This window comes from Seriola aureovittata, chromosome 10 (genome assembly GCF_021018895.1).
Source record: "Seriola aureovittata isolate HTS-2021-v1 ecotype China chromosome 10, ASM2101889v1, whole genome shotgun sequence".
Taxonomy (NCBI): domain Eukaryota; kingdom Metazoa; phylum Chordata; class Actinopteri; order Carangiformes; family Carangidae; genus Seriola; species Seriola aureovittata.
The window spans coordinates 13620463-13630974 of record NC_079373.1 but is presented as its reverse complement, the minus strand read 5'-3'; the positions used below and the strand labels follow the sequence as shown (position 1 = coordinate 13630974).

The window sequence follows — 10512 nt, the reverse complement described above, 5'->3', positions numbered from 1 at the left end:
CATTTGTTCATCATTAGCATCCTCACCATCTCTCAGGTCTTTCCCTTAGTCCTTCTAGCTTGATGGACACTGTATTATTATCTATTTGCTGACAATGACTGAAACATACCTGATAGTCTCCTGCACGCATAACACATGCTTAGTGTGGTGTTTAATTGCAAATGAAGTATTAATTGGTCAAAGCAATTCTAAAGTGTCTCTGTCTGTCTTTGTCTGTTGTTTTTTTTTAATTTCATGCATACATTATCCACACAATTGTATTTAATAGACACGACTAAAGGGCTAATTTACATAAAGTGAAAAGTGCAGCTGGAGCCTTGAGAGTGCACATAATGCTGAGAATAATCATAATCATATTTACCCCGGTAATAAAATCTAATTCCAGCTAATGCCGATTCATGATTAAAACTGTACGCTCTGCATTTTATATACAGAACTGTGATTTGACACTTTTTTGGGATGTTATTGTTGAAAAATCTGCATCCAGGCATGAAAATCTAAATGTCAGCAGTCTGAACTCAGTCACTCCATCAGATTCATATTCACTGAAACATATACAGTCTGTCCCTGAACGTAAGTCAAAGTCCTGCACTGAGGATTTATTGCTTTATTTCTTCTGTGAGAGTTGTTGCGTAACAGTTCGTCTTACCGAGGCACCCATTAGGCTAATTGATGCGTCTTGATTAAAAGAGAAAATTCTTGCCTGCAGCAGCTTCTATTTCAAGGTTGGTGGCTTTTGTCTGTGTGTGTGTGTGTGTGTGTGTGTGTGTGTGTGTGTGTGTGTGTTTTGACTTTCCTCAAGAACACACTCCCGGTGACTTGCAGTTGTCTTTTGTGTTTCTTTGATGTGACGAACATCAGGAGTGAGTTGTGTATGAGAGTATGGTTAACTGAAGCAGCTGCTGCTGATACTGTTGTCAAGCACAAGATTTTTTTTGCCTTGTTGAAGATGTCATTGTGCTATTATTAGACTTTACAACCACCTAACACACACACACACACACACACACACACACACACACACACACCACACACACACACACACACACACACACATGCACAGATAAAGACACTGGAAGAAACACACTATACACTTTCTCATTTTTCAAAGCATGTTACATTTACTTTTACAAACGCTTATAAGTGATAGTAATGATGACATGTTGTTTTTATAAGAAGTTGTTTCTGCAGCTGCTACATGAGCCAAATGTTAAAATTTTGAATAAAGTTATAATTTATTATTTATCGTTTACATGGCATCAATTATTTATTTTAGCCCAGTGATATGATTTCATGAAAATGTGAAATTCACTCCAGTGCAGCAGAATGTATTTTGTGGTATCTGCTGATGTTTGAAGTTGACAAGGAAATGAAATGTGTGAGCTTTGTGGGTGTTCTGCACTTACCAGAAAAAGAAAAGGTTATTTTTGGCTGGGTTTCTGTTGAACTGCAGGGGGTGGGCTTCAACTTTGGTCATTTCTTTGATTCATTTGAAGATTTCAAGCACAAGCTTCTCTGCTCACTCTTCAAATTCACAGCACATAAATTGTGCACTGTGTAAAAACAACATGCCAACGCGCAGTAAACCAACCAAACCAAACTGCCCTTTGACTCATGTCAGCCATTAATTGGCTGTGTGCAGGTGTGACAGTGTCTTTTGTTGAGACCTGGAGATCGACCTTTTGAAACATTTCAGGGATGTGATTGCTGGCTGCAAAGAAATGTCATCTGTTATTTCTTGCTGTTCGCTTGAATTTAAATCATTGCTCCTATGGTGAAAATGTTTGTGAAAACTTGCACTTAAAAAGGAACATGTTCAGATTTCTCCTCATGAGGAGCATTACTTTGTATATAAACTAGCTGCATGAGGACCTCTGTTGTTTTGGAAGGAGCTTTCATGAGTTTGAAAAGATGTAGTTGCATTACAGAAAATGTAGGATCCAACATTACTTGAGCTTGACCCATACTAGTGACTAAAAGTCGGGATATTTCAGCCTCCGCTGACCGTCGGCCAAGGTAGAGGTTGAAAATAAATTGAGAATGCTTTTTTAATCCCCCTAATGTTTTAGAAGGCTGCTATTTATGGTTTTTGTAGTAACTCAGGAAGGGACATTACTCTTGAAAATGAGAATGTATCTGGTTGCAACTTGGCTGCCTTGTATATTTTCAGTATACGGCCATTTGAATTTAGGATAAATTTACAGTTTGTCCTCCTCAGCAGTGTTTGCTGTTAGCGAATATATAACATGTAGTATATCAATATCAAATATCAGCCTGATCCACTTTTCATGCTGATGAAAGTTCTACAGTTTTAATAAGACAATAAAACAAAGTAGCAATATGATAAAACTTTCAAAAAAACTTGATCCATGTCACGCATTATTTGTTGTGTATTGATTTAGTTGAGAACGCGTTCAGTGAATTGTTTGATATCTAGCATCACATTGAACAGCTTGAACAGCTAGTAAGTGACTGTTAAAACCTAAAAGCTAAACCTGAAGCTCTAGAGCTGCTGGGCGAATCAAAATATGAGAAATCTTCTCCACCAGTCCATTAATTTCTCAGTTCAATACCTCACATCTCACTGAATGAGCACTTGGTACAATATTGAGAATATATGATGAACCTTGAATAGAGACTGACAGTTGAAAACTCTGTGCTCTTCACTTTATGGTGCTTCAATACTTGAGAGAATGTTCAAAGGTTGAAGAGAGAATCTGATGTAAAAGAATATATTCAGTATATCAAAGTTGTGAGGAGCTCAGATTCAATTTTCATATCACTGGTAGGAATATAGTATTTGAAGATGTATCTTTTTTTATATGATACATACAGTACATGCAGTTGTGTTGTCTTTTGGTTCTTTTGGATCTAAATCATTCCCATAAATTGGAAAAGTTTACCAGATAACATGAGATTGAATTTGTTACAGCTTTTAAAAACAGCTGCAAAAAACTTTTATTACACAAAATGGAAGGAGGTGAGAGATGGTAAAAAGTATTTTATCTATCTATCTATTCATATAATTAGTCATATCTACCATAATTACATCTGCGTGTCACAGCTTTCATGTACGTCAGCATTTTAACAGAAACAAGCAGACCTGTTACTGTTATCATGGTTTGGGGTTTCCAGGACCACTATGAAAACAGCTTATATTAACGATTAGTGTTTTTAATCCTGTGTGACGCTTTAGTTTCATGGATCACATCGTTTGTGTTATAAGTTGTAAATCATTGGACTGAGTTTCTGTCTTTCGTTTTCATCATTTTTTTTGACTGGTAAATATATTGACAAATGTGTTTTGCGCAGGTTGCATGAGAGAATAAAACAAAACCAAATATAATGCAATAACTCCGGACACAGCAGCTCTTTAAAATGAAAAAGTCTGTAAAAGAAAGGCAAAAAACATTCATATTTCAATTTATTTTCTGAAAAATAATTTATTTCCAGAGTAAAATAAATGATATGTTGCCATACAAAAAGTGTAAGAAAAGGGACTATGTCAAAACTGTAACTGCAGAGAGATCAGTAGAGAAGCAGGTTGTATGTGCAGAGTCACGTCAAAGAGTTCTTCAAAACCACGTCCAGGAATAAATTCAGTTGTTCAGTTGTTGTTTGACCTTGAACACATCCTCCTGTAGCATTTCTGAAAAACCTCATCCCAAATATTACAGACCTAGCTTGAAGACACAGTTTGTGTGTTTTTTTTTTTTTTCTTCCCAATGATGTAACATAGTATTTTCATTGCCATGAATTGTCCCAAATCTTTTGTGACCTCAGACACACACTTCTCAGACAATTAGATTATATGTAATTTAAACTTTCCTCTCAAACACACTTTAATAAAACATTCTGGGCCTAACGAAATAAATATATTACTCCTAATCTTTTTTACTTGAAAAATATTAATCTTGATTTTCGTCTTTGCTCTTCCACTAAGTGCAAAAGTCAAAAGAAATTAAATTAACATTCTTAATTGAATAATCCCTTATTAAGACATATTAGGCTGAATAAACTCTGCAGATGTAAAAAACAAACATGGAAATGAAACAAACTGTTATAATGAAAAACCAACCCGCAGTCTGACACAAGACTAGTTATAAACATGGACGTATCAGATATGAATTGCACATTTGCACCTATAAGACAAGACTTCACAGTCTAGTCCAAGCAGTATCAAAAACAGTGTCTTTCATCCAGCAAGAGAACAAGAAACTGAACAGTGCATGATGACATGAGAACACTATCTTTTTTTAAAGTTATTAAACTTGATTTTCTGACAGTTAAAACATCTAATAGGCCACTATAATAACCCAGTCAGAGTGTTTCTGTTCTCTTTTAATAAGAAACCTTTCTGCATCAAAATAAAATGCATTAAGTGATGAACTATTAGTTTGTAAACACTTGGCAACTTTTAAATATGAATAACTGAAGAACCACCCAAACTTTTTTTTTTTTCTTTTTTCTTTTTAAATCATAAGAATCTCATTTTTGAGAGTGACGGACAGAACACACAGTGCACTGAGTGAAAGGAAACTGTCATTTGTCACACAGATCACTGGGATCATGACAGACCTAAAACAATATGGCAACTATAGTTGTAGTAGCATCATGTCCACTCACTAATAATCAACTAGGACTGAGCCAGACAGTACTGTAGAGGTCTTCTACCACCAAGTCAACACAGGAATTCACCGGCAAACACTGGACAACACCTCGCTGATAACGTAAACAACTAAAATGGACCCTTTCGAAAGTTTAACGTGGAGCGAAGTGGAGCGCAACGTCTCCTATGACCTGAACGGGCTGTTAAATAGATCGCCTTTATCAAAAACATTTTGTTTCATCCTTTCAAGAAAAGAAGAATAAAATCATAAAATATTATTCCTTTGAGAGAATATGAATGTCCACATTGTCCTTTAGTCCTTTTCTTGCTTTACGAACTATAAAACTGACTCCATATTTTCACAAAACTCATGGTCCTCTAGGTTATATATAAACTTTGTCCTGTCAACTAGTTTGGGGCCTTCTGTGAGAGAGGGGTAAAACTCAGTCGGCGTCATGTAGCCCTCGTGACCTTTGATGTACTTCTTGTAGTTCCTGCGTAAGCAATACCATGTGGTGGTGTAGAGGAGGAAGGCGATGCCCTTCAGGATGATGGCAAGGCTCACGTACAGATGTCTGTAAGCTATGTTGTCGTACAGCAGGCAAGCGCCCTTATTGCCGCAGTCTGAACTCCAGAAAAGGCAAGTGGAGTCGATCCCAGCACCAAAGATCAGAGGAGGGGGGATGAATCCTGTAAAACAGCGAGACAACAAAACTCATTCTGTTTCCATAAAAATGACTTTATATGCAATCTGGGTTAATGCTGAATCATTAGTTGGCCATTTTTTTCTTTTGATTATTTCATTACTGAACCCAAACACATTATACTTGTGCGAACAGCCTCAGTATACCACTTCAGTTGTCAAATTTAAAGCCTGCTCACCAGGGTGGATCTCAAGTTCCACTCTAGTGAGCACTGATCTTGGGAAGACTACTTTCCAACTTTAGAAATGGAATCACTTACAGAGGATTTTAAGAGTTGAATGTCTCATCCCACTGGCTGATTTCAAACTTTCAATTCTGGATCCACTTAATGATGCCTGTGACTGTCAGTAATGTTGCATGTGCTTTTATTATGTCTGGCTCTGCTGGTTTTTCTTTCTCTCTGCTGGACTCACATCTCTCTTACACAAGAGATCTTCATCTCGATGACACTACCTGATTAAATAAAGTTTAAATAACTGCTCTACTATTACACATAGATGTGTTAATGTTCAAAATATTCTTAAAGGAATAGTTTAGAGAAATATGTTAATTTGATTTCTTGTCACAAGTTAGATGATAAACTTTAAACCACCCTCATGTCCCGTCTGTACGGTAAATAAGAAGCTACACCCAGCAGCCTGTTAGCTTAGCTTAGCATAAAGACTGGAAACAGAAGGAAACAGCTAGCCTGGCTCTATGTGAAGGTAACAAAAATTAGCTTACCAGCACTTTTGAACATATTATACCTATAACTGGCCGCTGGTAGTAGCTTCTTCTTTACCATACAGACATTAGAGTGATACAGAGAAATACTTTGACAAGGAGCAATAGCAGAAGAGTTACAGGGCCTGTTCTAATAGTCCAAATCCAAACAAAACACAATTATGGCAGAACCTCCACAAGTGCTTATTACTTAATATCAGAAATGTATTGTTCTTCATGACATCCCAAACACAGAAATCCTTAAAATAATATCAGGCTATGTCTCTTTATGTACAGAATGCCCACGTGCTTCTTGATAACACGATCTAGACATTCTTAGTTCAAATACTCCACCCACCTCCATTTGTTTTTCCACTGTCATCAACTTATGCTGTATGGTTAATTCAGTTTATTTGTTCTCTGTGTGGAAATAAATGAAGCCAATAAAGTCTCTGAGGTCAATGGAGCCCTGTGTTTGTGTGAGAGATGAGATTATCTGAGTGTTTCCCAGTCAGTGTGTCACACTTGTACCGAGACAGACCCAGAGTGTTTAAAATTAATAATGTGTCGCCTGATAAAAGCTGTTAAACAGTTCTTACCGAGAAGTCGTAGCAAAAGAAACAACACTCCAAGTGCGTATGATTTCAGTTCAGGGCTCACGGTCCTTCAAGACAAGCAGACAGAATAAATCACAGTGTTTTATTTTCAAACTGGATTCTGTGAATGATCAAAGCTATTCATGTATTTCTTCACTAACACTGCACTCTCATACGTTTCCATCCACAAAACATACCTGATTAGGATGATGACAGATGGAGTCTGGGCCATGGCTCCGACCAGGCTGCAGGCACAGATCACACACAGGAAGATGAGAAAAGCCTCCTGGCAGCCCGGCGTTGGACATTTCCCTGGAACTGCTGTGGCGGATTCAGTGTCAGCGGATACACAAGTACATCCCGTCAGGTTCTGTAAATGAAATTACGGGGAACGCATGTTACATCTGGTGTGCACTGTTTTCATATTTAGGAGAAAGCCTGGTATTAACATGGTGGAACCAAATGATCTGCACTTTAAAAAAGTAACACGACTGCTAAAACTGCTGCAGTGAGAGAGTAATAGTAAAAGCAGTTACAGTGAGATTTTGTGCTGCTGAGCAGAGAGCATCTGATCTCAGTAAAGCAACAGAACCACTTTATTGCCCAACAAGTGCTAGATGATGACAGAACTATGAAATACTGGGACTTGTTTTACTTTGAATATTAAAAAAAAAAAAAAAAAAACAGAACATATAGAAATGTTTGGAAATGGAAATGTTTGCATCATTTGTAATTAAAACGATAGTTTTCCGGCACTGCAAGGTGGAAGATAACTATAGCCTGCAGAGATTGTGATTCCATTTTCAGATTACTCTCATTGATCACAAAGTAATTGTAGTGTTAAGACCTGAGAGATATTCGATGTGGTCCGAGCACTTCCTGTTCGGGTGCAGCCGGCGAAGCAGGCGGACAGGTAGGTGACACCGTTGGAGCCGCACACAGGGCTGATGGAGGAGGTGAAGCAGTTGCAGTGACTGATGCATTGAGCCTCTGGTTTCTCACCCACTCGAAGCGTCCTGAACAGAGACACACAGAAAAACCTGAGCACCCCTTTCCCACCGAAAGTACCAACTACATCTGTCCGAGGAACAAACAAAATTGAGGAAACACGCTCTGCTCTTTATCAGTGACAACATGGGTCTCCGGTTCATTTTTAACATCTCCATGGAAACTGCACTGCACAGCTGCACCTGCTCTGGAGCAGGCTGGGTTCAGGCTAACAAATGGAAAAGTAGTAAAAGCCTAAAGTCACTATTTCTACATGATCATCATATGGACAAAAATCCTGCTTTCATGTTGAAGTAACAAGAAATAAAGGCAACAATAAGCCTGGGTATCATATCATTATTTTTAGTCTATTTGTATTTTATTTCATTTTGTGTACTTTTTAAAATTTGTTTTTAAATTTTAAAAAATATATATTTTTCTTCTGCTTATGTAAATCCCTTTGAATTGCTTCTGTGTTCGAAATATTCTGCACAAATGAAGCTGCTTCTAATATTAGAAACTTTCAAGTGATTCTCAGCTTGTGAAAAAAATTGGCTACAGTGAGTTAACTAAAAGTGATACAGTGTGGGTGATCCATCTTCATTTATGAAATAATAATAATAAATAAATAATAATAAATAAATGCCTCTGTATATACAACAAGAGCAAATAGCTACAGTTGACCAGTTATTTAAGCCATTTAAATGTCCAGTTACATATTCATTTTGCATTTAAACTGGTGACTGGTTCAGTGAAGTCCGTTCACATTCAGTCTGTGCAGCGCTCAGGAACATGAGGCCACTTTCTGCATAGAAAATATTAGTCTCCATGACATGACACAAAGTTGTCTGAATAAAAAGTAAGCCCACTGTGGCCGAAAGACTGTCAGTAATAAGAATTTTTATTTACACAATTAGATTCTCAATGAAGTCCTCTAATCTTGGCAGCAGTGTTACCTTTCTCTGTTATACTGTTGTTAGCTGCTCATATTTATTTATTAGGATAACTGGGTCATAAGACACTAATGTTAACTATGCATTTATTTCACAATCTAGGGCATTAAAACACACTGAAATGTTCAGTTGTTTTTTATAGTTTGTTCATTATCATCTAAGGTGTATCTTTCTTTGCTGAATCATGTTGGTTTTTGACACTGAACTGAACTAACTTCCTCCTGGGCAACACATAACGCATAAAAACTCTACATACAATACAATACTCAATACAACTTCCTCATCTGCTGAAGCTGCATGTGATTGGTTAGTTGTTCCAACACCCGCCTTGTCATGAAAATGGACTCTCAGTTACTATTTGAAACCAGAGAACTTTATGATTAACATCTCACATACTCACTTTAACCATGTAGTTCAGACTGATAATAAGAGCAAGAGCTACATTTTTGGCTTGTAAGCCTCTTAAAATGAAGAACTGTGTACTTGTGACCCCTCGTCATCCCCCTTGCATACTGGTTACATACTAGGTCTACAGTGATTTTTCCCCTTTGTTTTATTTGAAAAATAAGCGTCCTGCTCTGCTTTTCTGTTAAGTTTTCTGTTTTCAAAACGCCTACCCTGCCCTATCCTGTATTCAGCGTTAAATAAACATGGCTGTCAAATATTCAGGTTCTCTCTTACTCATTGCCATATGTGACCGTCACTCCTGCGACTGGACCCGTGTCACAACCCAGGAAGAGGAAGGAGACGTAGCAGGCAGTGGATATCAGGTTGACCAACATGGCCATGCGGATAGCTCCCAGCGCCGACAGGTTCAGCTTCTTCACCAGCAGCCCGCCCATGAAGATCCCCAGACATGCACACGGAATAGCTGTCATACCTTCAAAAAGAAAAAAAAGATTTATTATACTGGTATACTCAAGTGCATGACGGTGCATGTGTGGGCTTGTGTGTGCGTGCTCTGAATACAGACCTAACAGCTGGTTTGCTGATGTGGTTGTGAGGTTGAACTGCTGCTCAAGGTATTTCCCCAGAAAGGCTGCAAAGCCGGCCACTACAGCGATCTCCATACAGGCTGCCAGGATGATGCAGGTGAACACTGGGTTCGACAGGAGGTGCTTGGTCACCTTGGGGATCACTAGTCATAAAGAAATAAGGAAGGGATGAACGGGACAGACAGGCTTCTCTTGTTGCCCTCACCTGTTCACCTGTTCTGCTCATATATAATTAAATTTGGTTGGCAATCAAATAACATAAATAATAAATCAATGAAATCTCAATGGAATAAAGTGCAGAGCTTTCAAAGCTGTTTTTCTTTTTTTTTTAATATATTTGTGTGAAACAGACACATCTGAGCTAATTCCAGTGACTGAAAACTAGTTTAGCTTGATGAAGTAGCTTATGTAACAGCATTTTCATTATGTTGAGTGCTTCTACTTTTAAAACATGTGAGCAGCTGCCGTGGTGGAACAAACTGCAAACTAAGTACATTTATTCAAGTACAAGTACTACTTTACCAGAGTACTGGTTACTTTCATACAACTTTATACTTTTACTCTAACAGATATCAGAAGGAAATATTGTACTTTTTTACTCCACTACATATATTTCACAGCTGGCATTACTAGTGACTTTGCAGAAAATGATTTTACACATAAAACCTGTGACAAGTCAGTAAAATATGATTTTATAAATGAAATCCAACATGATAAAAAAGTTACATAATTAAATGCTGCTTACTTACTAAAGTAAAAATATAATATATTATAATATATGATATAATTCTGAGAGGGAAAACTGTGGAAAATGTGTTAGAAAGTTTGCTGACAGTATGTTTGTACTTTAATGTTACAAGCTTAATGTAGAATTGTTACATGTGCTGGAGTAATTTTACTGTTTGGTAGCACAATGTTTACTTAATTAAAGTTCCTTACTTCCTCTTACATGAATCAATATGTGGC

At 37.4% G+C, this 10512-nt stretch overlaps 1 protein-coding gene across 1 annotated transcript in view; it reads right to left on the bottom strand.

The window, feature by feature from the left end:
• Positions 1-3407: 3407 nt before the first annotated feature.
• The window catches only part of slco3a1a (solute carrier organic anion transporter family member 3A1a), a 36701-nt gene continuing 29596 nt past the window's right edge, over positions 3408-10512 (bottom strand). The window contains exons 6-11 of the mRNA XM_056387382.1: positions 9525-9689; positions 9233-9431; positions 7459-7627; positions 6809-6981; positions 6615-6679; positions 3408-5299 (exon numbers count right to left, since the gene is read on the bottom strand). Coding sequence (XP_056243357.1) covers positions 4947-5299; positions 6615-6679; positions 6809-6981; positions 7459-7627; positions 9233-9431; positions 9525-9689 — 1124 coding nt within the window. The 3' untranslated portion in view covers positions 3408-4946. The remainder of the gene's footprint in view (positions 5300-6614; positions 6680-6808; positions 6982-7458; positions 7628-9232; positions 9432-9524; positions 9690-10512) is intronic.